At 41.8% G+C, this 27,536-nt stretch overlaps 1 protein-coding gene across 5 annotated transcripts in view; it reads right to left on the bottom strand.

The window, feature by feature from the left end:
• Positions 1-27,536, bottom strand: part of VPS13A (vacuolar protein sorting 13 homolog A) — a 291,281-nt gene that overhangs the window by 72,648 nt on the left and 191,097 nt on the right. For all 5 annotated transcript variants that reach the window (XR_012904696.2, XR_012904698.2, XM_006122479.5 and 2 more), the window contains 7 exons: positions 26,342-26,577; positions 20,405-20,558; positions 19,827-19,973; positions 18,648-18,729; positions 10,906-10,975; positions 9,776-9,881; positions 3,942-4,055 (listed from right to left, as the gene is read on the bottom strand). Coding sequence is in view for 3 of the 5 variants with exons in the window: in XM_006122479.5 (XP_006122541.3) it covers positions 3,942-4,055; positions 9,776-9,881; positions 10,906-10,975; positions 18,648-18,729; positions 19,827-19,973; positions 20,405-20,558; positions 26,342-26,577 (909 nt within the window). In the remaining 2 variants the exon portion in view is untranslated. The remainder of the gene's footprint in view (positions 1-3,941; positions 4,056-9,775; positions 9,882-10,905; positions 10,976-18,647; positions 18,730-19,826; positions 19,974-20,404; positions 20,559-26,341; positions 26,578-27,536) is intronic.

Here is a 27,536-nt window from a genome sequence, read left to right as displayed (position 1 = left end):
CAAACCTATACTTTTCCTAAGGAGGCTTCCACAAGTTGATCTCTTCCCTGATCTCGGCACATCAATTGTATTGGATAAAAAATAATCTGCTAAACATGCTTATAGAAGTAATTATGGAAGTTACTGAAGCTGTATCAGGTAGTAGAACCAAAATATATGTATTAAAAATAGGCTTGGCTACAGGTCTTAATCTTTAAGGGCTTAGAAGGAGGCCTATCAGGAGTTGGCTGTTGGCATAACTCTGCACGAGTATTATGTGTTTGATCAAAGATTATAAAACAACACATGAAAATTATGTAGGGATAACATCTTAAAGTATTAAAAATGATTCCCCCAAGTGGAAGTGACTCCCCATAATTTGTTCCCCACAACTAAAAGTCTAAGTAGTATACGTTTGTTAAGTAGAAGAAGCATATAAGTGTTTAGATTTAGTGTTATCAAGCTTGAGAACTGTTTAGATTTATTATTATTATTATTATTATTATTTGTTAAGATTGTTAAATGTTTAGATTTATAATTATTGCCCCTCTAGAATATAATTTGTGAGGAATGTAATATTAGGTCATGTAACTTAAAACTGTTAAAAATATAATACTATGTAGCCAGAAACAGCTCCCCTCTCTGTGTCCCAGGGCACGCTCAAACTTATTGTTACACGATTGACGCCCATTCTCTTCAAAGCATTGTGAAGCAATTAACCCTAATCGCAAAGTGAAACATTGTAACTATCTCAGCACTCAGAGAGAGAATGTTTTAAGAAATGCCACCCAGAAACTTTTGTGACTTTTTGTAACTACAACTCTTAGAATCATAGAATCATAGGACTGGAAGGGACCTCGAGAGGTCATCGAGTCCAGCCCCCTGCCCTCAAGGCAGGACCAAGCTCCGTCTACACCATCCCTGACAGATGTCTATCTAACCTGTTCTTAAATATCTCCAGAGAGGGAGATTCCACCACCTCCCTTGGCAATTTATTCCAATATTTGACCACCCTGACAGTTAGGAATTTTTTCCTAATGTCCAATCTAAACCTCCCCTGCTGCACTTTAAGCCCATTACTCCTTGTCCTGTCCTCAGAAACCAAGAGGAACAAATTTTCTCCTTCCTCCTTGTGACACCCTTTTAGATATTTGAAAACCGCTATCATGTCCCCCCTTAATCTTCTTTTTTCCAAACTAAACAAGCACAGTTCATGAAGCCTGGCTTCATAGGTCATGTTCTCTGAACCTTTAATCATTCTTGTCGCTCTTCTCTGTACCCTTTCCAATTTCTCCACATCTTTCTTGAAATGTGGCGCCCAGAACTGGACACAGTACTCCAGCTGAGGCCTAACTAGTGCAGAGTAGAGCAGCAGAATGACTTCACGAGTTTTGCTTACAACACACCTGTTGATACAACCTAGAATCATATTTGCTTTTTTTGCAACAGCATCACACTGTTGACTCATATTCAACTTGTGGTCCACTATGACCCCTAGATCCCTTTCCGCCATGCTCCTTCCTAGACAGTCACTTCCCATCTTGTATGTATGGAACTGATTGTTCCTTCCTAAGTGGAGCACTTCTCTTGCATTTCTCTTTATTAAACCTCATCCTGTTTACCTCTGACCATTTCTCTAACTTGCTAAGGTCATTTTGAATTATGTCCCTATCCTCCAAAGAAGTTGCAACCCCACCCAGTTTGGTATCATCTGCGTACTCTCTATCCCAATATCTACATCATTGATGAAGATATTGAATAGTACGGGTCCCAAAACAGACCCTTGCGGAACTCCACTTGCTATCCCTTTCCAGCAGGATTTAAAACCGTTAACAACAACTCTCTGACTATGGTTATCCAGCCAATTATACACCCACCTTATCGTGGCCCTATCTAAGTTATATTTGCCTAGTTTATCAATAAGAATATCATGCGAGACCGTATCAAATGCCTTACTAAAGTCTAGGTATATGACATCCACCGCTTCTCCCTTATCCACAAGGCTCGTTATCTTATCAAAGAAAGCTATCAGATTAGTTTGGCATGACTTGTTCTTCACAAACCCATGCTGGCTATTCCCTATCACTTTATTACCTTCCAAGTGTTTGCATAAGATTTCCTTAATTACCTGCTCCATTATCTTCCCTGGGACAGACGTTAAACTGACCAGTCTGTAGTTTCCTGGGTTGTTCTTATTCCCCTTTTTATAGATGGGCACAATATTTGCCCTTTTCCAGTCTTCTGGAATCTCCCCTGTCTGCCATGATTTTTCAAAGATCATAGCTAAAGGCTTGTATATGTAAAGTTATTATTATACAAAATACTGTATGTGAAACATGAATTAGGGAATGTATGTGAGAGAGAAGAGTGCTTGGATGATGAATGAATGGTTTTGAGAGGTGCCAGCCTGAGAATGCAGCAACAAAGGGCTGAAGAAGGCGTCAGGTGCCAGTGCAACCAAAAGGTGTCAAGTGGAAAAAACCAAGTACTGGAGGCCCACCCTATGAGATCACTGACAAGCACCTGACAGTCACCCTGGACATCAGCATGATGCAGCAATTCCCATAGACTGGCATAGGAAGAAATTCCTATAAGAACTGGACTAAAAGACTATGGAGTCAGAGTCCAAGGTTCTGCTGCCAGCCCACCAGGAGCTTCAGATGCGCATCTGATCAGGACTTCGCTCCCCACTCCCATCACTTGTGTACAGAATACCTGGCCAGTATTCTGTCACAAGCAACTTCCAGGCTGGTAACTATAACAAATTCACAGAACCTGAATGAATGAATTGAATGAATGTTTAATATATATAAAGTGTATAAGGGTTAAGTAGTGATAGGAATAAGTAGCTAAACAATGTTGTTTGCTTCTATCTTTTCTTTATTATTATCTTTACAATAAATGTGGCTTTTTGCCTTATCCCCCTCATAAGATCCTGCTTGCTTTTATTGGTACAACAATTTAGCAATATGTATCAGGTGATTGTTTAGCAATGCCCTGCATGAAAAATAGGCAAACAGTAAATAAAGAGAGGGTTAGGGTTAGCATTTTAGGGATTTTTTGCAACAAGAGCTAATTGCATTAATGTTATCAAAACTACTGGAAAAGAGACTGATGCAAATTGTTGTATTAACTTTCAGAAACGTAATGTACCGACAATCCGAATATCACATACAGACAACCAGAACCTTAACGTTAGTCTCTCAGAATTCGAAATACGAATAGGGACTGAGATGTAATCAGATATGGTCTTAGATGTATCATGGTGTGGGTACAATAGAAAAAGGCAAACATATATGAGTGGAACAGAAAATGATGTGTAAAAGGTTGTCACAAACCAATCCTTAAATCATCTCATATGATAACATACTGCTTAGTGCTTCAGCCTTCAAGAGAGTCCCTGGAGCCCATCTGAAAGCATGATCCACCTCCTCATGCAGTGGAGCACTCCAGCTGGCACACTGTCTTATTTTCACCTTTGATCCTGTGTGTATGGGTTCTTAAAAGAAATATTTTTCTCCAGCCTATAATGTGTCTGGCTATATAAACTTCACACTACCAGCCAGAAATCCACCAGCTTTTGGGAAGCAGGAGAAAGACTTGCCAGACACATTTATTCTCACAAAAATTCTCAGAAGTCAGAGAGAACTGTGGGCTGTGAGGAGGATATTATATGTTAACTAATTTGAGATACAGAAAATCCTATGAAAAAGAAAATGTTAGGAACTTGTAAAGGATGATGGCACTGATGTTTTTAGACATGCACTTTCTGATATGCTGAAATGTCTACATAGACTAAGGGGAAACCCTCCTTACACACACACAGGCAGAAACACTAAGTTCACTTCCTTGAGCACTGTTTTCTAGCTGCTATCCCTCTCAAATCTCTGTTCTCAGAATATGACACTCACCTTCCTTTACTAAAAACTATAGATTTTAATGGTTTTCTGTAATTTACATACCTTGATTGGAGAAATATGAAAATATTCATACAAGCTGATTTGTGATCTATCTGTTGATGACATACTCATCAATTCTTTTTGGAGAGATTCAATATCCTTTTTGAAAAGTTCAACCTGTCAAAGTATTTAAATTATTAGAATTGAATTAGTTTTAGAATTACAGTATTTATTAAAGCATTAAACTCCAGAAAAGCAAACAATTTTCAGGGAGATATAATAAACAAATTGGCAGAGATACTGCATGATCTACAGTCTGCTGAAATTACTTCAAAAAAGAGTGTCTTCTGTATGTAGCGCAAATTTCTACCAGAAAATGTCTAAAGTTCAAATAATAAACAAACAGAGCCTGGGTCAAATACATAAATAAAAGTTATTCAGTAACTGATACAAATCTTTTAAAACCTTTTCTAGATTTCATATTTATCTTGCCAGAAGATACACCAAATAAAGTACATGAGATATTTATGCAGATCTGTAGGCAAGTGGACATCTAAAGAGATATTATGTACTTGTATAGTAACTAGAGAGGTGTAGTCTTTGTATGTATTACACTCTTGGTATGCATACACCCCATGAACTCGTGATTGAAGATTGTTAGCGGTGTCAGTTCAGTCCACACATGTACTACCCTTGAGTAGTCCCCTTATTAAAGGGGCCTCTGACTTTTACTGGGAGGATCCTTTGTGCTGCAATCTAGCCCTAGAGACTACAATTCCCAATAGCCTTGGGGAAAAAAGGGGGAATGGTGCCTCTTCCAGGCTATGCAGACGGAGTTAGGCTAGGCTCCATTTTTGGAGAGAGGAGCAAGCCTGCAGGCGTGGAGCCTTTTCCAGGCTAGGAGCTGTTGTGTTGCAGCTAGAGACTGTTACTGTTGGGGCTTGGATCTAGCAGGCTGCTTTGCGGGCTGCTGTTGATTGTCCCTGGAGGGGAGAGATCCTGGCTGTGCCTCTGGCTGGGAAGAGCTTACATAAATCTACATAGGAGATAACTGAGTAACTGGGCTGTTTGGAAAAGTGCTGCCTGGGATAGAGCATGAAAGACAAACTGACTCTAGGTGCAATGAGAGCCAGAGTGATCTGCCCAGGGAACCAGAGCTGCTGGCATTTGGTGGGGCCTGCTCCAGTGGCAGAGGGATTTTGCAGCTGGCTGCTCAGCTTGGACTAACGCACACAGACCCTGCACAGCGCTGTCTCCATTCTAGCTGCGGACCTTTAAGAATGCCCACGCAAGCGTTTGGGACTCTGAATCTAGAGGTGGCATAAATGGTGGCAATGCAAATGCTAGATAGAGAAGTTTCCTTTCTTTCTGTGTACTTTTTAATTGATTTTGTTAACTTTTCATCTGTTAAACCTGGTTTCTCTAAGCTATTAAGTAAAGGTGTGTTAATTCTAATGTAACCAATTAGATATATCTTATTTATAATTGTTGTCTTGAAGTTAGTTCCGGATTATTATTGGAATCATTTTATTTCCTGGAGGCTCCCAAGACACCCCGTAAGTGAGTACAGGGCCAGCCAGGTGGAGGCACCACCATTGTATATTCTTTAGGAGCAAGGCACTGCAGCAAGGGGGTTGGTAGGGAATCCCCAACTAAACATCACCACCACTGGGGTACTCAGGATCTCCTTTTATGTTAAAAACTTCAGGCACCCAGGCACACATGTGAGTGTGACCTCTCCCAAGTAACCCAGGGAGGAAAAAGGGGGTTACACTTGTGTTACATACACAGGTATAAACAATAGTGCAGAACAACTGCCACTCTAATTTTTTTCTCTACGTCAAATTCTATATAGTATATGAGGAATCAAAAGCAGAGCTTGTCCCTGTTTATATTTTATTCTAGTTGACTCTCAAGCAACTATCTATCTATAGTGCTGAATCTTATCTATGATAAAGCAAACAACAGCCTAAAGAGACATCTGATGAAGATGTCTACTGAAATACATAGGCTTGCAAAGGTGCACATACAAATACATGAGGCAGTCTACATATGTCTTTTACAGGAATGCCCTTCAGACAGGCCACCAAAGTTGCCTAAGCCCTGGTTAAATAAGCCTCAACATGGATTGGGGCAGTTAATCCAGAAATTAATTTTGACACTATTTTAGGGATATCAGGTATCTTTGTTCTACAAAAATGAAATTAACAATCATGCAGATGATTGGAATAGTTTCAGTCTCTACAGGCATAAGTACCTGTTTAAATTCAAAACATGTAATCTAGCCTTGTTATGAGACTGAGGTTTAGGATAAAAACTAGCAAGTGTATGAATTGTCAGATATGCAATTCAGACAATCTTGGGTACCAATTTTGGTTTTGTGGAAGAGAGAGAGAGCGAGCTCCTAACTCACACATCCTTGTTAGTTGCTGATGTTTTTATTACAAAAAAATAAGGTCTTCATGGACAGAAAGGAGCACAGTGTCAAGGTTCAAAGGATGATCCCAAAGCGACATGTACACTAGATGTGCTCTTAGGGCATGTCTAGACTACATCCCTCTTTCATAAGAGTGATGCAGTCTAGAGAGCTAAGTGAGAACTGAGCTCTTCAGAGAACAAATGTAATCCAAAATATGAGATAACTGGGACAATCCATTCAACACTCTGGAAAAAAAAATCTTTCACACTCTGCAGAGTGTTTTTCTTATAGAATCGTTTCTATTGTTGCCCATGATGGTTTGTACATCCGAAGAACATATTTTTACTAGTCCTGAGAACCATCAAAGAACAAAGAAATGAAGTATAAAGAAAACTGGATTTGAATGGCGAATCACTTCCTCACCGCACATCAGCAGATCCAACCTTTAAATTTAATCAGATTGGAGGACAAGTGGATAAATGATGCAGCTCTTAAAATTATTAATCTCTCAGAAAAGAACAGACTATTAGGATAATCATTAATTCATCGTGATTGATTTTCGATACCCTCAGAAGAAAGAGAACTGGTGGAAAGGCATATAGGATCTTCTATGACGACAACATCAGGAATGTATCCATCACAGAGCATGGATTTTGATGCCCTCTGACCTGACACAAAATATGCAATGTTTCTTGTTCTTGTCTGTTTCAAACAGGTCAACTACTTGTCAGCCCCACATGGAAAATGAACTGAATTGCTGACATGTTAATCATGCTGTATGAAGAAGTGTCCTCTGACATTGTCCATTAATGTATTCTGAAGAGTTAACAAGCGAACCACTAATAGTATGCATCAGTTCAATAGCCTTATTGCCTCTGTATGGAGGGGATTGTTTTGCTCCATGTTTTCTGACATCTGAACAGACTGTTTCACTGAAAAGAATGAATGCATATCCTGTATGTTTGGCCTTAGGATCCTGTGTGCTGATATGTCACACTGATTCTTCTGGAGAAGCCTAAGCACCTAGATCATCCAGATATGTGCTGTAACATAACAGAGCAGTGATGGGCAACCAGAAGTAGGAAGTGGGCTGCATGAGTGGCCCTCCTTCACCTGAGTGGCAGCAGCAAGTCACAGACCACTGGGGTTCCACCTGCAGTCTCACACCCTTCCTGTCTTCCTCCTATACATGCTTCCTGTGCACTGGGAGCCCCGGAGCCCTGCACATCCTACACCTCCCCCCCTCCCTTTCAGCACTTTCGGAGCATGCGAATCACCTGATTCACATTCTGTCCCCATTTCTCCCCCTTCCTCCCAAAGCTGGAACACTATAAATATCTATTGATAGTAATTTGTTCTAAACCACAGACATTTTGTGCATGAGTATGAGGTGTTCTATTCCAGAAAGATTTAATGTTGCTCAGAGGGAACCACCTGAGGAAGAACTACATGTAATAAACAATCCATGAGCAGGAGCAGTAGGATTGCATTAAGGTCAGGAAGAGAGAACTGGAAAATGCACCAGACTTGCAGTCACTCTCTGGGTTAGGAGGAAGAAAGTAGAAAAAAGAGGGAAAGCAGAAGCCCTGGCTCGCCTGCTGAAGGAAGTGTTTTCCCAAAAGGATAGCGAAGCAGAAACTAGGGATGTGAACATGTAACCGTGTCCATGGTTAATCAAGGAGTCTGAGCTTATCAGTTAACCTTCATAGTTACATGCAGACTCCCGATATGCATGGGGAGCCAAGTTAAAAGCTGGCTCCAGTGGAGCTACCTGCCCCATCCCACGTATCAGAGGCAGATGTGTGTGTGGGGGGAGGAGGGGAGGGCAGGGAGCGGGGAGGGAGGAGGAGCAGGCCTGGGAAGCCACCTGTCCTCCTCCTTGTGTTTAACCATGAAACCAGGGGTTACAAGTTTACTTTATTAAACAATTTTAGTATACAGGCAGACCCCGGGTTATGTCAATCCGACTTAAGTCGGACCCCTAGTTACGAACGGGGGGGAGGGGGAGGCGCGCAGCTAGTGCAGGGTGTCTCCCCTACTGTCGCCGCCTCTGGGAGACACCCTGAAAGAAGACCAGGGAGACGCGGAGCTAGCGCCCCCCCCCCCCCCAGCAGACCAGGGAGACGTGGAGCGGCTTTTCTCGCCGCGGAGGACGTGGGCGGCGGGACCACCGAGATGCACCGCGGTCCCACCGCCCGCGTCCTCCGCGGTGAGAAAAGCTGCTCCGCATCTCCCTGGTCTGCTCGGGGGGGGGGGGGCATAGCTAGTGCCCCCCCCCCCCTCAGCAGACCAGGCTTTTCTCGCCGCTGGTCAGTTTCAGCAGCAGCTGAATCAGGATGCCTGGGGTAGAGCAGCTGGGGGGCTGCCGGGTTGGTCCCACAGCGCCGAGGTGCGGCGCTACTGGACCAACACAGCAGCACCCCAGCTGCTCTGCCCCAGGCGTCCCCAAGTCAGCCGCTACTGAAACTGACCAGCGGCTGACTACAGAAAGCCCGAGGCAGAGCTGCCCTGCCCTGGCTTCCTGGATCAGTTTCCTGATCAGTTTCAGCAGCAGCTGACTTGGGGACACCTGGGGTAGAGCAGCTGGGGTGCTGCCGGGTTGGTGACGCCGCGCCAAGGGTCAGCGCTACCAGACCAACCCAGCAGCACTCCAGCTGCTCTGCCTCAGGCGTGTCCGATTCAGCCACTGCTGGTCAGTTTCAACAGCGGCTGAATCTGGACACCTGGGACAGAGCAGCTGGGGCACTGCCAGGTTGGTCCCCGCAGCACCACACCTCGGCGCTACTGGACCAACCCAACAGCACCCCAGCTGCTCTGCCCCAGGCGTCCCCAAGTCAGCTGCTGCTGAAACTGACCAGCGGCTGATTCCAGGAAGCCCGGGGCAAAGCAGCTCTGCCTCGGGCTTCCTGTAGTCAGCCGCTGGTCAGTTTCAGCAGCGGCTGAATTGGGGACACCTGGGGTACAATATGTACCAGTTCCGACTTACATACAAATTCAACTTAAGAACAAGTTGTAAAAAGTTGTCCCTATCTTGTACGTAACCCGGAGACTGCCTGTACTTAGCAGAAACCTAATAGAGGTAGAGAAAAGACGCAGGAAACCACCAGCAAGGTTTGGGATAATACAGATCAAAGATAACACAGAACAAAGAATATGACTGCTACTAGGCAGAGGAAGCTGGATGCTGGCTCCTACACAATATCTGTCTTATTTTCTATTCTGAGATCTGGTCTCCTTCTCTGTATGTTAATGCCAAATTGTGGAAAAAAGAGAAGCAGAACACTTGCTGTCTACACGGGAGAGTAAACAGCTACTAAAAACCATAATTCAATATAGTCTTGTGAACCTTGCTCAACCTGTGCCATAGACATCACTGTCAGTTGTTCCTGCCCATAGCACCAGATGCCCAAGTTGTATACATATGAGTGATATTTTACAAATTAAAAATAGACTTTCTTTTCATGAAAAAGATTTCTACCTCTTGGTCTTTGGGCATCTCAGCCTGCATAAAGAGTTCAGACAATGCATACAGAAATCCAAGATCCAATTTGAGATCCATTTCTTGAATCAGTACCTTAAAATACCTGAATATGACAATAAAAATAGCCATTAAAAAGCAGCAATTTATTGTTTTTAAGAGAAAAGTTTCAGATTGTAAAGCAGAATGAACTACAAGCTAACACACATAAGGTATTAAAGCAGAGATACAAAATAATTTCTTAAACATTCCACCACCATTTGGAGGAACTCCCAGTGAACATCCAAAAAAAACCCTACCTTGTTATCCACTTCCATCTCTCAAAACTCTCCTTTGCCATAAATACTATGAAAAACTTGACAACAGTTTGGCTGCTAGTGTAGAGAGACTACTCACTATCACTGCCTATCATACTGACCAGTACTATCTTTGTGTTTACTTGTATTCCCTCACCAGTCTCATGTCTATCAGTGGTCTCTCTTGTCTGAATATTTTAGACTGTAAGCCCTTTGGGGCAGCAATCATTTCTCATTTCTGTGTTGGTACAACCTTTATCTTATAGGAGACCTAATCTCTAGACTATAGTTCCAAGATGCTACTGCAGTATAAATCACAACAACAAAAGTAAAATATATTTGCTATAACCAGAAATTCCACTACATAGAACATTTTAACTTAATGTCTCATTCACAGCATTTGTTTAACAAATGTATGCTCTAATGCAGAACTGTAAGTGCTCACATAGGTAGCCAACAGGTCAAGTAAGGTGGAATTCCACTTTCCTTTTTTTCCCCCCAGCTGCTCATATCTTTCTGAAATTACTTCCTGTTGGGTTGAAATATACATTGCTTTGTCTTAGTCCACAGGTGAAATTCATTTCCAAAAGTGTGAGCAAAGTCAGTTTAGCTATTTTTCATTGCAAGTTCATAAAAATACACATCTTCCTACATGTTCCAATCAGAAATATATTGCTGATGTGACTCCAAAAATGTTTGTAAAGTAGCCTGTAGCAGTAGCTTAACCAAAAGATATTTTTATTAATTGAAAGAATACCTCTTAGAAGAAAAGACTGTGGTTTTGTAAACCACCATAAACATTCCACCATAATGGTATATATAAAATATACTTACTTAATACGTGATATTTGAGAATGCCCTGCAGTCCTCATGACAATACTGACATCGGTAAATGGCTTGGGTGCTATGAAGAGGTAAAACCAAGAGGCCAGTATAGGTTTTATAAGAAATACATATGAACGAAATTTCTCTGAATATAAAAATGCCATTTATGATCATCATCTGAAATATTTAAATCCCAAGAAAACAGAATATAATGGAAGGAATGGGCACTCAGATGATTCAAATGAAAGAGAAGGAAGAGGACCAGGTGAGAAGAGGCAGAAAAGGGGAGAGAAGGAAATGGAACATCAAAGAACTTTACTCCCGCCCAGTTTCTTTAGAAATACAGCATTTTCACTTAATGGCAAATTAATGCTTTGAAGGATATTTTAGATGTGTATAATAATATATCAACAGCTGCAATTTCATCTTTTATTCATATATTGTAATGTCAGAAGGCACTATTATGATAATCGCATTTAATTCCCCATAAAGCAGACTTCCCTGAATTAAAGCATATATTTTACTAAAACACCCAACCTTGCTTTTAAAATTTCCAGTTAAAGAGAATCAACCACAGCTTTGGGTAAATTATTCCAATGGTTAATTATCATCATTTTAGTTAAACATTACATTATTATCCAAAGGATTAATCTGGACCTTAATGTTATGTATAGCTCTATTAATAAAATTAAGCTAAAAGAAATAGAACCTCTAAATAATCTATTTCCAACTCTCAGATTAAGGCAGTTAACTTAAGCCAGTTAGCTTTAAGTTTTCACGTAGCCAGTAAAAAAAAAAACCTTTCCGCATAAACATCTTCATAGTAGCTTCTCAATAGCAAGACATAATGTTAAGAATCTCAATGATAGATTAAATATAATTGATTATACCAGTTTCACTTTTGGTTATTTAAGTGTACTTTCAGCCTATAATTTGTTTTTACTACTGCAGTCATGAACAACAAATTATTAATGGTTGGATCATTTTTATGAGAAAGTAAAAAAAAATATTAATAAATGCCACCTGTGTTTTGTTGCACACATCTGGGAAATGGCCAGTATTTTAAGGGTCATGGAAAACAACTCTCTAACTTCTGCAGATAATCCCTACAGCAGTCGAACTTTACAACAGTCTCTCTCAATCTTTCCAGACTACTGTACCCCTTTCTATAGTCTGATTTGTCTTGTGTACCTTGAAGTTTCACCTTACTTAAAAACTACTTGCTTACAAAATCAGACATAAAAATACAAAAGCACCAAAGCACATTACTACTGAAATACTGCTTACGTTATTATTTTACCTTATAATTATACAATAAATCAATATGAATATAAATATATTTTTCAGCATAAGGAGCAGTATAAACAAGTCACTGTCTGTTAGTTTGTTCCAACTTTGATTGGGTTTTTTATGTAGCCTATTGTAAAACTTGGCAAATGTCTTGATGAGTTGACGCAGCCTTGGAGGACCTTCGAGTTCCCCCAGGGGTATGTGTATCCCTGATTGAGAGCCACTGGTTTACAGTGTCAATTTTTCATGGCAGATGTCTGAACCACATATATCAAGTTTCCAAGGCTACCGATGTAAGCCATGCACAAGCAATTCATTCACTTAATTGAAAAACAAAAATCAATAAGCTTTTTTGTATTACATGCAGAGGCTTCAACTTTATAGCTGAAAATGATCTATTCTGGCTCCATACCTTTTCCTCCACTAATGAGATACAGGCCATCCTTGCTATAAGCCAAAATACGTTCCAAAAAACTTAGACTTATAGCAAAACAACTTAAAGCGGGGATTTTTTTTCTCCACAGCTGACTTCCATTTGTGCAAATGGGGGGTCGGGGGGGGGAAGAGGAGGGGAGAGCGAGGGGGTTGCGTGACTTAAGAGCAGGGAATAGGAGGACTTATAACACACCAGTTCCTATAAGCGTCAATGATTTTAGTGCAGAATGGATGTATACTGGACGACTTATAGCAGGGATGCCCTGTATACCCTTTTCCACACAAATATCAGAGGCAACACCAGTTTAGGTATGCAGCCAAGACATACCCATTCTTTCCATTAAAAATCCCTGGTGATATAAATAGACTAAACAGAGTAGACCAATGCCTGCATCCTTATTTATCAGCATTCAAAGCTAATAAATATTAACAGCCACGGTACAATGATTTAAATCAAGGCTGTTTAAATCACTAACTTAAATAATAATTTAAATCAGCAAGTAGGAAACCTAGAATTAAATAAATGGATTTTAATCATGTTTTGTATTTGTACTTTTCAACAGGAAACAAAGGGTAGGAATAAATGTTACATTTTCAGATTGGAGGGGGTAACTAATGGTGTTCCCCAAGGATCAGTCCTAGGACCAATCCTATTGAACTTATTCATAAATGATCTGGAGAAAAGGGTAAACAGCAAAGTGGCAAAGTTTGCAGACAATACTAAACTGCTCAAGGTAGTTAAGACCAAAGCAGACTGTGAAGAACTTCAAAAAGATCTCACAAAACTAAGTGATTGGGAAACAGAATGGCAAATGAAATTTAATTTGGATAAATGTAAAGTAATGCACATTGGAAAAAATAACCCCAACTATACATACAATATGATGGGGGCTAATTTAGCTACAGCTAATAAGGAAAGAGATCTTGGAGACATCATGGATAGTTCTCTGAAAACATCCACGCAGTATGCAGCAGCAGTCAAAAAAGCAAACGGGGATGCTAGGAATCATTAAAAAAGCGATAGAGAATCAGACAGAGAATATCTTATTGCCCTTATATAAATCCATGGTACGCCCACATCTTGAATACTGCGTACAGATGTGGTCTCCTCATCTCAAAAAAAATATACTGGCGTTAGAAAAGGTTCAGAGAAAGGCAACTAAAACGATCAGGGGTTTGGAACAGGTCCCATATGAGGAGAGATTAAAGAGACTAGGATTTTTCAGCTTGGAAAAGAGGAGACTAAGGGGGGATATGATAGAGGTCTATAAAATCATGAGTGGTGTGGAGAAAGTAAATAAGGAAAAGCTATTTACTTGTTCCCATAATATAAGAGCTAGGGGCCACCAAATGAAATTAATGGGCAGCAGGCTTAAAACAAATAAAAGGAAGTTCTTCACACAGCGCATAGTTAAACTGTGGACCTCCTTGCTAGAGGAGGTTGTGAAGGTTAGGACTATAACAGGGTTTAGAAGAGAACTAGATAAATTCATGGAGGGTACGTGCATTAATGGCTATTAGCAAGTATGAGTAAGCAGTGGTGTCCCTAGCTTCTGTTTGTTAGAGAGTGGAGATGGATGGCAGAAGAGAAATTGCTTGATTATTACCTGTTCTATTCACTCCCTCTGGGACACCTGGCATTGGCCACTGTCGACATACAGGATACTGGGCTGGATGGACCTTTGGTCTGACCCAGTATGGCCATTTTTATGTTCTTATTTATTTTCCAAAAAGGAGGCTGATTTTCATTAATTAATAAACTAAAGTAAATATACACTTTACATTAAATTTGATGTTTCTTTTTATTACCCAGGAGGATATAAAATATCCACACACTTATTTAAGCGATTATATTTCTCATCCTACATTGACTGAATATTTGTGTATGTTGTACATTTTTTTTTTAACTTGTGATGTGTCAAGCTCTATTTGGATAGTCAGTGAAATATAGTGGGACCAGACGTTCCATTTTTAAAGGGACAGTGCCATATACAAACCCTCCTGGAGGTGTCTCAACTTTTTCTTAAAAACGATCACATTGGCCCCCAATTTCTACCTCCTTCCCATCAGTACTGACTTGTCCTGCTGCTAGCCAGATCCCTGCTCACCTGCTAGCCTCCCACCAGAAGTGAGTGGGGCTTCTAACAGTTGTTGGGGGTGGGTGAACAAAGCTGATGGCAGGACAAAGATGCAGTGCATGGGGCCGCTCTCCTTGCTGGGCCATCAGTTAAGCCCCTAATGCATACGAGCACTCAGTCAGCAGGGTCCTACCCCCCATCCCATTTCCAATCAGCTTTGGCTGTACACTGTGAGCTGTGGTGACTGGTGTACGCAAGCAGGTGCCAGGGAGCAGCCAGTTATGTGCTGCCTTTGTTCTCTATCCATTGGCCCTTTATGCACTCTACCTCTTACTGTCCTTTCCCTGCTGTGCCCTCTTAGCTTTGCTGCCCTGCCATTTCATACCAGTGGGGCTTATCCCTCTCCCAGTGCTATGCAGAGAACCAGCCTTTTGCCAGGTTGCTCAGCTCACCAACAGACTGAACGGCAGGTTCTTTTCTTCCCACAGTCTCTAGCTGGGCAGGCACCCTAGGAAAGACCAAGGGAAAGACCAAGAGCAAGTATTTCATTTGTAAGGAACCTCAGCAAGCCAGAGGTGAAGGAGAGCTGAGACCTGCATGTGCCAAGACCCTGCAAAATGCTGGTACAAGGAATCCTCTCTGCCCTTCAGCATGGAATTGTGCTGTTGAAATGCCCTGAACTTGTAGGCTTTGTAACAGCTCCTGGGGCAGAGGCATAAAACTCTCTTCACCCCACCGACACTCCACCCTTGGTCCTGCTCCCAGGAAGCAGGGAGCTGCTCCATCCACTAGGCAGCATCCAGTCCCCTCCTCCCCCCACCTTCCTCCCGAGCATGTCTGGGCTGTTGGTTGAAATCCCTGGAGTCAGGTTCCCAGGGCCATGGTGCACAGTATGTCCTAAGGGCTTAACCCCTTCCTGCCTGCACTATAGCTGTAGAAGCAGAAGACAGCTGGGATAAAAGGAGATATCATCTGCCTTTTGACACTATGATGCAAGCAGAAAGTAATAAGCTACTTCCAGATGGGTAGAAGGAGTGGTGTGCGGAGGGGTCAGAGGAGCTCCAAGTCCCTTCCCTCTTGCACAGTGTCAAAAGGCCGCTGCTGGCCACATTCTGGTGTGAACCCTGGCAGAAATATGAGGGTGGATGTGACCCTGTATGCCCACCCATTTATTGTCTCAGGAAAAGATGGTGCCAGGTCCATCCTGGAGATCCAGCCAGGCATGGAGGGCAGAGATCATTGGGCATGGAGGGTCAGGTTGTTTGGTTGATCACTCCCCTTTTGAAAGAGTTATACAGAAGTCTGTATTTATCATCCCTCCCCCTGGGTAAAACCTAAAGCCTTAAAGATAAAAAAAGTAAACAGAAAGAATCCAACTATGCAGTATTTCTTTTTAGTGGGGGGAGGGAAGGCTTGATGTTATTTTGAACTTTTGTATTGCATGACTGTGATCAGTCTATGTGGAATTGTATTTGCTTGAATATGAGTAATTTTACCAGGTGTCCCATATTCAGCATAGGGAAATACGGTCACACTCATCAAATACTGAACTTGCACAAAAACAGCAACTTTATTTAAGTACCTTATAAGTGCTGGATACATTTAAAAAGTTTACCATAATACATTCTGCATTAAGTATTAACTGATTCATTAAATAAAATATTATCTGTAGTTCAGTGACTAAAACCAGTCAACTGAATTCACCAAGTCCTTCATAATTTTAGAATTAGTAGACTTACTCTTCTAATTTTTATTCCTAAATTGAAAAACAAATTTTCCTGATTTTTTAACTTCCAAATTGTTTAGCTTTGAATAAACAATAGGACTTCCAGCAGTTCGTTGGTTAAACTTTCTTTAAAAACTGGCATCAAAGATGCTGCTTACTATCATACTGTGCATTAATATTAATTATTTTAATAGATCATAACAAGATTAGGCATTAACTTCAGTTGTAAATTTAAAATATATTTTTAAATTGTTTTAAAAAATAAATCAGTAGTTAATTTGAAAACAATTTATCCTTTTAACCTTTTAAATTTAAAAAGAAATCACTGATTTTTATTCACCCTTCAAATAACCCTTTCCTTTCTTTCCTGAGCTTCTCCTTCTCCTCCCTTTGCACTTGTCCAGACAGGAATCACCCCTTTCACTTAACACCTTTTATGTTAAACATATATACACAGCACCCACTCTTGGCCTCTTTCTTCAACCTCAGTCCTACCCCCAATGGCAAATCGGGAAAAAATACAAGACCAAGCACAAGTATTTCATTTGTAAGGAACCTCAGCAAGGCAGAGGTGGTGGAGAGCTATGTCTTAAATGCTTCCAGTCCATAAACTGCCTCAGAGTATACCATAAGATTCCAAGTCCAATATTGTTGATGGAAGTTCAAAGACTAAGCCCCATCCTTCAGCTGAAGCCACCAGATTTTCTAAAGTTGTAGAACACTCCCGCAACAAATTACTAGCATTAATACAACTATGAAATTTCTCATTTTATTAAATAGCTTTTCTCCTTATCCATCAGCAATGGGAAGTAATGAACAGTTCATGAGAAAACATGCCAAGTGGTGCAGGAATTAAACATCTGGCCTGCAGCCACCATGATGCACCAATGCCTTCACAATTTGGATAAAAAGAAATGAACTGGGTACCACTACTATAAATATTCCACATGCTTAAGCTATTAATTTTAAGTATTATTTGTATTACCATAGTGATTAGGGCTACTAATCATAGACCAGGTATGCAAAGGGTCAGAACAAAAGGATGAAGCAGTATTTCCAAGGAATTGCGGAAAGAGGAATTCATCTTGAGAAGAAACATTTCTGGAGTGAAAAAATAACCTTTCTTTATGACAACAGCAATATAGGTCTCCTATAGAATTAATTGCATAACCTAACTTTGACATAATAAATTACTTTTTGGACGTAATAGTAAACTCTAGCCACAGGTTTGTCTAATCTATCATGCTAGGAATCATTAAAAAAACGATAGTGAATAACACAGAAAATATCTTATTTCCTCTATATAAAACCATGGTACACCCACATCGTGAATACTGTGTACAGGTGTGGTCGCCTCATCTCAAAAAAGATATATTGGTATTGGAAAAGGTTAAGAAAAGGGCAACAAAAATGATTTTAGGGGTTTGGAAAAGACTTGGACTTTTCAGCTTAGAAAAAAGGAAACTAAGGGGGGATATGATAGAGGTCTATAAAAGCATGACTGGTGTGGAGAAAGTGAACAAGGAAAAGTTATTTACTTATTCCCACAATATAAGAAATAGGAGTCACCAAATTAAATTAATAGGCAATAGGTTTAAAACAAACAAAAGGAAGTTTTTCCGTCACTCAGCATACAGTCAACCTCTGGAATTCCTTCCCAGAGGATGTGGTGAAGGCTAGGACTAACAGGGTCAAAAAAGAGCTAGATAGATTCATAGAGGTTAGGTCCATCAACGGCTATTAGCCAGGATGGGCAGGAATGTGTCCCTCACCTCTGTTTGTCTGGAAATGGGTGACAGGGGAGGGATCACATGAGGATTACCTGTTGTGCTCCTTCCCTCTGGGGCATCTGGGTACTGGCCATTCCCTCTGGGGCATCTGGGTACTGGCCACTGTTGGCAGACAGGATACTGCGCTAGATGGACTACTGGTCTGACCCAGTATGGCCGTTCTTATATCATTATGATTAATCATGGTATCTGATACGTTCAAACAGACAGCTCAAAGTGCCTACACCTACACCCACTATGGCAGGTACCACATTTCTAGGATGCCTATTTATAGTGGCCTAAATATACCCTCTTTCTTATGCACATCTTTCTGTTTTAAGGACACCAACTTATGTTCTGACTATAGTGATAACCTAAACCATTTACAAATGCACATAACATATATATTTCTACTTTTGTAACTATGAAATATGTTAAACTATGTCAACAAACCTGAATCCAGGGCGATGGACTTCGGAGGTTTAATAGGATAAAACACAAAAGGAAATATGGCTCCGGGAATCTGGTTTTGTATCTGATAAGGGTAATGATAGGACAAGATGATATATGTTAGCTGTTCAACTAGCATCTGTTTATTAAAACTTTAAAAAGAAACTCTAGGTGAGAAACATTAAAATGTCCTTTACACATGCAAAACACAATTAAAAAAGGGACTGATCCAAAAAGGGTTCAGTATATTTCTGAAAAAGATCATCTGGGTTACAAAATCTAGAAAAACTAATTTATGTAGTGTCATAATCAGGAGTGTCGATCAGCACCTAGTGACAAAGGGGTTAACTCAGGTACCTAGCAGAGGCATCAGGCGGTTAGCCAATAACAATGCAGGTAGGAACTTCAAATTGGAAAAGAGGGGTTTTTTCTCTCTCTCTCTCTCTCTCTCTCTGAGATCAGAGCAGTTTCTCCCGGGGATTGAGGAAGATGGGAGATGCTTCTCTCTCCAAGAACAGATTTCTTAAAATGCATAAGTAGGGAAAAGTTTAGATAGTCCATCAGGATTTATTGTTTTCCTTGTTTGGGGGGTTGGAAATCATGTCTGAGCTTGCTAATTGTTTTTTTCCCCTCTTTCGTTACTAAGCTTTACAGCTCAGGGGTTTTCCCTGAGTATCTATATAAAATGGTGGCTCTTTCCATCTAGCCAATGTACTATGCTTGCAATTGTAGTTTTGCTTTGATAATAACATTTTTTTCCCTAATTAACCAGTATTGGTTGATTGTTGTGTCCTTAGGACTCAGTGCCTAGTTACAAGGGCAGAGTCAGTTGTTTTCTGTGGATTCCCTCTGTCTTGCCCAACTCCAAGCAAAACAGAGGTTGGGGCAGGGAGGAGAGCTTAACTTTAGGGAGGAGATTTCCCAAGTGATCTCTTCCCTGATTTTCTTGGAATTATTTGGGCGGTGGGAACGAGTCCCCCAAAATCTGGGTACTAGGATTTTGTGGGGAAGTTTTATACCATTGCCTCTATAGGCAAGGTTTTGGAGCACTCTTGTGGGACCCTAACTTCAGCATTTGTCGTGCCAGAGTGGGGAACAGCCTTGACATGTAACCCTAACATTGTAAACAATTCTTGAAAAGTAACTTTACTATGAGATCACACAATTATTTGGAAGACTCACCTGTGTCCAGTAAACTTGGACTCTGAAGGACTTTTGATGTGCAGATGTACTATATTCTACTTTTAAAGCTGGCAGATAATTTCTCCTTATAGGAATTTCATTTGGTTGTTGGATTTTCATGTTACTTCCATTAGGAGTAAAGCAAACCTGTAATATTAATAATAAAAAACCCATAGATGTAGTATATGCTTCAGTAGCTAGAAACTCAAATTTTAAAATGTACATTTTGTACTCCCAACATATTGAAAGTTAACTTTAAAATGGGGGGGGGGCAGTGAGTGAGTGAGTGAGAGGTGCAGCACCGGTCTCCTGCCTCCACCCACTGCTGCCTCTATAGGAGGCAGCAAAAGGGGGAGCAGGCAGGTCTGTGAAGCTGGCTCCCACGCATAGAGGCTTCCACCTGCCTCCCTCACCCTCTGCACTGTTGCCTCTCTATCAGAGGTTTTCAAATGGACTCTACTCAAATGTTGTCAATTTCATACGAGATATAGAATTTTTTCTTCTCTCAATTTCTATACGTATGTTAATTCGTACATAGCAATATATATCCAAGACTATAAAGTACTGTTAAGTATTACCAAAACATTTGTTTCCAGCTCCACAATCTTGTTTTCTGAAGGGGAAAGCTCACTGTATTCTTTAAATTCTCTCTCTAACTTCTCAGTTTGTTTAATGCTCATTGGCCTCCATCTTGATTTCTTCTTGGGTTTTGTCTCCCAAACTACATCAGAACTTGTAAATGAAAACATAACCAAATGAACAAACAAATATAACAAAACAGAAAAGAATTAATTAGGTCACCTGAAAAAGAGAAGAATAAAAAAGTTCACGATACCATCTACATGTTTTGTTAGTCTTTAAGGTGCTACTAGACTATTCGTTGTTTTTTAAGTTTTGTCTGTTACAGACTAACTCAGTTATTCTCTGAAGTTAAATTACACAGTTTTCCCTACAAGGGCTGTTCAGGAAAGATATATTTTGTTTTGCATTTTGAACATGTTAAGTTTTTCTTATCATTCAGAACAAACAAGTAATGTTTCTCAGGCGCCGTATACACTACAGAGTTTTTCCAGGATACCACAGGTATCCTGGAAAAATTCTGCAGCGTCCAGGGAACGTGTCTGCTCTTCCGACATTTTTTGCAGAAGAGCAGAGGCACTCTTTTGGAAGCCCTGTAAACCTCATTTTATGGGGAAGAAGAGCTCTTCCGAAAGAGGAGGTTTTTCTGAAATTTGGTTCAGTGTAGATGGGCCAAATTTCGGAAAAGCCTCTTCCGAAAAAACATTGGAAAAGGGTACGCAAATTATGCTCCGCAATTTGCATATCGTTTTCCAAGAAAGAAGTGTAGTGTAGACATAGCCTCATCTGTGGAATTTAGGAATAACCCAGAATTATTATAACAGTTTAGGAATAAGGTCCTTCCTTCATCTGAAGCCAGCAGAAGAATTTTGTCATAATTATATATAAACACCTAACAACAAATCATAAGTATTAAGACAACAACTTGAAATTATATTAATTAACCTTAAAGCAATGCCATGTTTAAGTCTCTTTACAGAAATTTTTCAATAGGCTAAAATAAAAACTACATTCCAGTCACTTATGAGACTATCAGTGTGGGCTGAATAACAAGAGACGCTGATAACCAAAAGAAAATTAGAAAACATTCCACATTGTATTGTACAACATTCTCACCTTATCTACAAAAAATGGCAAGAGGTGAGTAGTGAATGACAGAAGAATGTTTGTGTTGTAGGTGGAGCAAGGTGGAATTTCTATTACAGTAGAACTAGGGGGCTGTGCCACCTGCTTGCTACACTCACCAACCCTCCTCTCTCTGGGGAGAGGCAGCCCTGGCTCTCTCTGCCCGGCCACCAGGCAAAGCCGAGGCTGCGCCAGCCCCAACTCTCCCCACATCCGCCGGGGGAGGGAGAGGGGAAGGGGAGAAGGATGGAGCCTTACCAGCCCTCGCTCTCTCCCTCAGCTGCCAGGAAGGCGGTACCTCAGCAGCCCCGGTTCTCTCCCTTCGGCTGCTGGGAGGTAGAGGGGGGCCACTGCAAGACTTCACCAGGCCTGACTCTCCCTCCCCCCCTCCTTCCCCAGCCATTGCTGGCGGAGGGTGCTCTCACAAAGGCTTCTCCAGGCCCCACACGTCTCCTCTTCTGTGGGGGGAGGGAGGGGAAGAGAGGGAGGGCTGCAGTGTGGCAGCTGAGCACTGGGGAAAAGGGAAGGGGAGGGGGGGCAGGATGCCAGAGTAACATGATGACGTCACCCTGTCATTCCACAGGAAAAGTTCATACACACACACTCCCACACCCCTACCTTCCTTCATATGAGGAACTGGGAAAGAATAGGGAAAGAAACCTATGTTACAAGTTTCCTTAGAAGAGACTCAGATCCAATTTTCTATCCACAATGCCACTAGCATTCTTAATTTCCTGTATGAATGGTTTCACTCATGTCTAGCATAGTAACAGGTGCAGGATTTTAATATGTTTCTTGCCGTATCTTTGAAGCTATAAATACTTGGGACACAATCCTGAGCTGGGTGATGCCAATACAAAATTCTAGTGCTTCAACCCATTACAGTAAAACTCCGATGGTCTGGCATCTGATGGTCCGGCACTCCTGATGGTCCGGCACCATCAGGAACCTGGAGTGCTCCGGGCAGCCGGACCATTGGAGCTGCTCTGCCCCCAGCTTTCCCGATACAGCCGCTGCTAAAACTGACCAGCGGCTGAATCGGGGAAGCCGGGGGCAGAGCAGCTGGAGTGCTGCCGGGTAGGTACCGTAGCGCTGCCACTCCTGGCTGCGGGACCAACCCGGCAGCACCCCAGCTGTCCCCAATTCAGCCGCTGCTGAAACTGACCAGCGGCTGACTCCAGGAAGCCCAAGGCAGTGCTGCGGGGACCAACCCTGCAGCGCCCCAGCTGCTCTGTCCCAGGCGTCCCGATTCAGCTGCTGTTGAAACTGACCAGCAGCTGACTCCAGGATGCCTGAGGCAGAGCAGCTCTGCCTCGGGCTTCCTGGAGTCAGCCGCTGATCAGTTTCAGCAGCGGCTGACTTGGGGATACCTGGGGCAGAGCAGCTGGAGTGCTGCCGGGTTGGTCCAGTAGCGCCGCACCTCGGCGCTGTGGGACCAACCCAGCAGCCCCTCATCTGCTCTGCCCCGGGCTTCCTGGAGTCAGCTGCTGATCAGTATCAGCAGCAGCTGACTTGGGGACATGTGGGGCAGAGCAGCTGGGGTGTTGCCGGGTTGGTCCAGTAGCGCCGAGGAGCGGCGCTACTAGACCAACCTGGCAGCACTCCAGCTGCTCTGCTGCAGGCGTCCCCGATTCAGTCGCTGCTAAAACTGACCAGCAGCGGCTGAATCAGGGATGCCTGGGGCAGAGCCAGACTATTGGAAGGGGGGGCTATGAGGGGTGTGGGGTGGGGTGGAGGGGATGCACCTCCCCACCCCACCCCAGACCCCTCATAGCCCCCCCTTCCGATAATCCGGCACCTCCTGGGTCCTAAAGGTGCCGGATTATTGGAAGTTTACTGTATTTTGGATGAAATAAGATTAATGAGATACACTTAGAATGTGTACTCAGTACATTTGGAAGACACATCCTTAGAGCTTTATAAATGTTTATTTATGGCAAACATTTCCAAAGGAATGAAAAAATCAAATGATGGAAGTACCATTTCCCAACCTGATAAGAATTTATCAGAAATATTTCTGGTACTATAAAAATAATCTCCACCTCTCCCCCCACAGACCATAACATTTGGGCTCTAATTCTGAAACTTCTTTTTCTAAATGCAAATAGAATTGCTCACTGCAGGCATATGTCCTCTGGTCATCTGGATGATCTTGACATCTGAGGATTTTCAGTCAAGGAGCCTGATGCCATCAGCATTGGTACCCACTGTACTGTAGTGCTTGATTTTAGGAAAAGAACCAAATATCCTGGAGCAATTCCAGTGTCGCTGATGTCAACAGAATTTCAGGATTTTTGTTGTTTACCATCACACTAAAAATAAAACTTGACCAGATCAATGAATGAATTTCATGATTGAGCTCTGCAGGGATATCAAAATGCATATATGAAGCTAAGTAAGAATCCATTCCTCTTCAGATCGCCCAAGCTGTTACCCGTAGGTGATCCAGATCCAGATGAAGATGGGGACCTTGACTGAAGAAGTTTGGTCTCTTCAACAAGTACATTGGAAATTCCTTCTTGGTCTCTATCAGGTATAAATCAAGCCAGTGCAAGACTAAGAGAATGACTTCAAGATTTCTTCTTCTTTCTTTCTGAACAGTTCAGGTAAAGTAAGCAAAAAGGCAGCAAATTCTTCTCTGCCCACAACACTGCTTCTGGAAGAAGCTTTGATTCCTGTTTATTCTTCAGTTTTGTAAGGAATGAAAACACATTCATGCCTCACAGCATATGCCAATCTCTAACAGCCAGTTGTAGGAAATTTCCCATCTGAGCAATTATTCCAGAATTGACTACCACAGGGTTTGCACATTTCCCTAAAGCAGCTGACACTGGTCACTGCCAGATGCAAAAAGAATATCTGACTTGCTGGACCACTAGTCTGATCTCACACAGTCATTCCTACATTTTTGCTCAGACATGTCATTAACAGAGCTGTTAAGTGAAGTATGCTGAGATTTAAAAAAAATGATGCCTGAGGCAACTAACATCTTCCTTTGTCTAAAATGTGGGACCATAACCCCTTCGTTGTCTTACTATCAAGATATTGGCCCCTCTGAGTCCCCTTCTATAGTGACTATACAGGGTTCTAGAGTGAAAAACAGGATGTTTTTTCACAATGTTCTATGTTCCTTACCTGCCTACAAGGGGGGTCATTTTATTTGGAAATACCACCTAATTTTGCATTTTGTTTAGTATGCAGTTCTACATCCTTAGAAGGAACTTCTGGGGACACATTTTGAGATATCCCACTCAGGGGATGACATTAATTCATATCACCAGCAACTTTAGCTTGTAAATTTTGCGAGAAAAACAGTGATTTGGTAAAGTTTTGGTTCTTTGACAATTTACCACCATGGCAAACATTTGTAGAGCCATGCCTATTTTGACCGCAGATAAACAGCTCTCTGAATTGGGATCAAAAAGCGTTTATTGATTGTAAATTGTTTCCTGCACCTGGCAATTTATGAGTGGGTATATTCTCCATGTAGGGCACTGATTGGGATATTCCCCTGAATGGTACAGATGGATAACTTGCAATCTGAACCTTGTTGTAGCCACTACCAGCTGTTTTTTTAAACAATCTGGGTGCAGAATATTGATGAAAAGGAAGAGGAATACTTTACTCTTCTTGGAAGAGTAAGATTTGGTGGCTTATGTCAGCAAGTCATAGCTTGTTCCCTGAGAGTCCTTTAAAATATAGCATACTAAAGGGTTTACCCAGTTTTGCTTGCGTCCTTAACTCAAGTAAGCTTTGTTTTACTTTATTTAAATCATTGCTCTGGGGTGGGGATGAGGGGTTCAGTATGCTGGCTGCCCCAGTAAGAGGCAACAACTCCAGCCCTCTCTCACCACAGCACCTTAGGGCCAGGTGAGAAGCCTGTCCATGACTGCTGCAGCTGCGTTGAACACAGCCGGGGAGAGGTGCATGTCCCCCTACTGGACATGCACCCCTCAAATATATAGTAGATAGTTGTCCTTTTCTCCACCCTTACCCCCTGCTGGCTCAATTGGGTTATAACTGTCCTGTTCCCTTTGCCACCCCGTGGTCATTATATAGTATAACTGTCCCTGCTAGCAGAACCCTCCCTTTCCATTTTATGAGAACATTACATTCCACGCACATCCAATTGTCCTGGAACAACCAAACCCTTACCTTGCTTTACTTTATGATAAGAGGAATCTGTATACTGAATTTGGTGGTCCTAGCTCTTACTGGTTAAAAAGAGTTCTTGAACAAATCGACTCACAGACAGATGGATAGAGAGACAGACCGACAGAGTCAAACTCTCAGATATACAGTAGATCTCAGAATTGGTTAGGTGCTAGTAGGGTTTATTTGCTATGCGATAGGGGGCAGAGGGAGCTACTCATAAGGTGCTAGATGAGCTAAATTAGTTATAAAACATAACGGTTGGGAGAAATTGAACTTCTAACTTGTTCTCCTTTTGGAAGAAGAAAATCTGGTGGCCTAAGCTGAAATCTGGAGTCTACCCCAATAGCACTGGAATCCTTGCAAATACAACAGGTGGGAGGGGAGGTATTACCAATTAGTGATGAATGAGGAGCAGAGCCGTACAGTAGAAAGTTTAACAGAACATATTGTACACACACATACCCATATAAAACAGATACCAATTTGAAGCACACAATTAAATGGAAATGGAATTCTGAATGCAACCTACAAACATACAATGTTTCAGTACTAACACAAGACGACTAGATTAGATATCAAGAAGCATAAAACTAGGTTAGTTTAAAATGCTTGAAATAATTCTTACAGTGATTCCCCTACTGAATAGATTACTTTACCTTGTAATTCCAATGTAGGACACTTCTTGCTTTGTGTAATTGTTGACTAAAGAAATTCCAACATCTTGTAATGACAGAACAATTTCTTGTTCTGCTAGTTCTACTTTTTCACTTTCATATGTTGCTTTAAATACACTCTCATCTTCAGTGAATAGGATAATTCTTTGCAAGCCTTCAAAAAATGAAGCTATATAAACTGTCTTTTTATTATCCAGGCTAATTGATGTCATCATATCCTACATGAGAAGAAAAAAAAACCCAAATGTTTGCAACTCTTGTTCATTCTACTTTGACAAACCTATGCAAATTTTGTAGCAATATTGACATTGACCAAATAAAAGTGACACTGGGAAGGTAGATACCAGAGAAGGTAAGAATAGGAAAAACATAGCATATTCATAAGCAATATGTTATTTGAAATAGTACAATTTTGAATAATAAAGCAAGATCACAATTGTGCAAGCACTGATAAAGACAACAGCCTAATGCAAGGGTGGACAATACTTTTTGAAAGGGGGGGCCACTTCACAAATTTCAGAAGTGGTTGCAGGCCGACCGGAAAGAGAGGGGTTGAGAGCTACCCTACTGGGAGTTTTGCTTGGCCTAGGGTCCCTGCCCCTGACTTCTGGCCAATGGAAGGGGCCTGGAGCAGAAGGGAGCATGTCAGGGGCTAGCCTCCTCCCAGAGTTGTCTGGGGTGGAAGCTTAGATTGCATATAACAGGGCTCACTGCTCCCGGCCTCCACTGCTAACCTGTTGTCTGGCAGTTGCCTGGCAGGCACAAGCCCTTTAAATAGAAGCAGCTGAAAGAGCTCAGACCTCCCAGGAAGCTCACAGGCAATGGGCCGCGGGGGGCAGAGCTGTAAGCTCTTTTCAATTGCTTCTGTTTAAAGTAGGGATGTGAACAACTAGTCGACTCTCCAATAAGTAAATGCTTACTGGATAGTCGACAGGCTTACTGGATAGTTGAAACGCCGTGTGCAGCCCAGGGGCAGCCGAGGTGTCCCCAGACTGCATGTGGTGGTTTCAAAGCAGCACCACGTGGAGCTCGGGGTCAGCGGGAGTCCCCAGCTGATCCTGGGGCTCCATGGGGCACTTTTGCCTTTGAAGTATAGCAATAACCCTAGAGCAGTTGCTACACTTTAAAGGAGGAGGCACCCTATTGACTAATCGAATAGTCGATGCAAAATGCTTAA

Source organism: Pelodiscus sinensis, chromosome 6 (genome assembly GCF_052426305.1).
Source record: "Pelodiscus sinensis isolate ZL-2025 chromosome 6, ASM5242630v1, whole genome shotgun sequence".
NCBI classification, from domain to species: domain Eukaryota; kingdom Metazoa; phylum Chordata; order Testudines; family Trionychidae; genus Pelodiscus; species Pelodiscus sinensis.
Note: the sequence above shows the minus strand (reverse complement) of the source record. Positions and strands in the feature narration are given on the sequence as shown.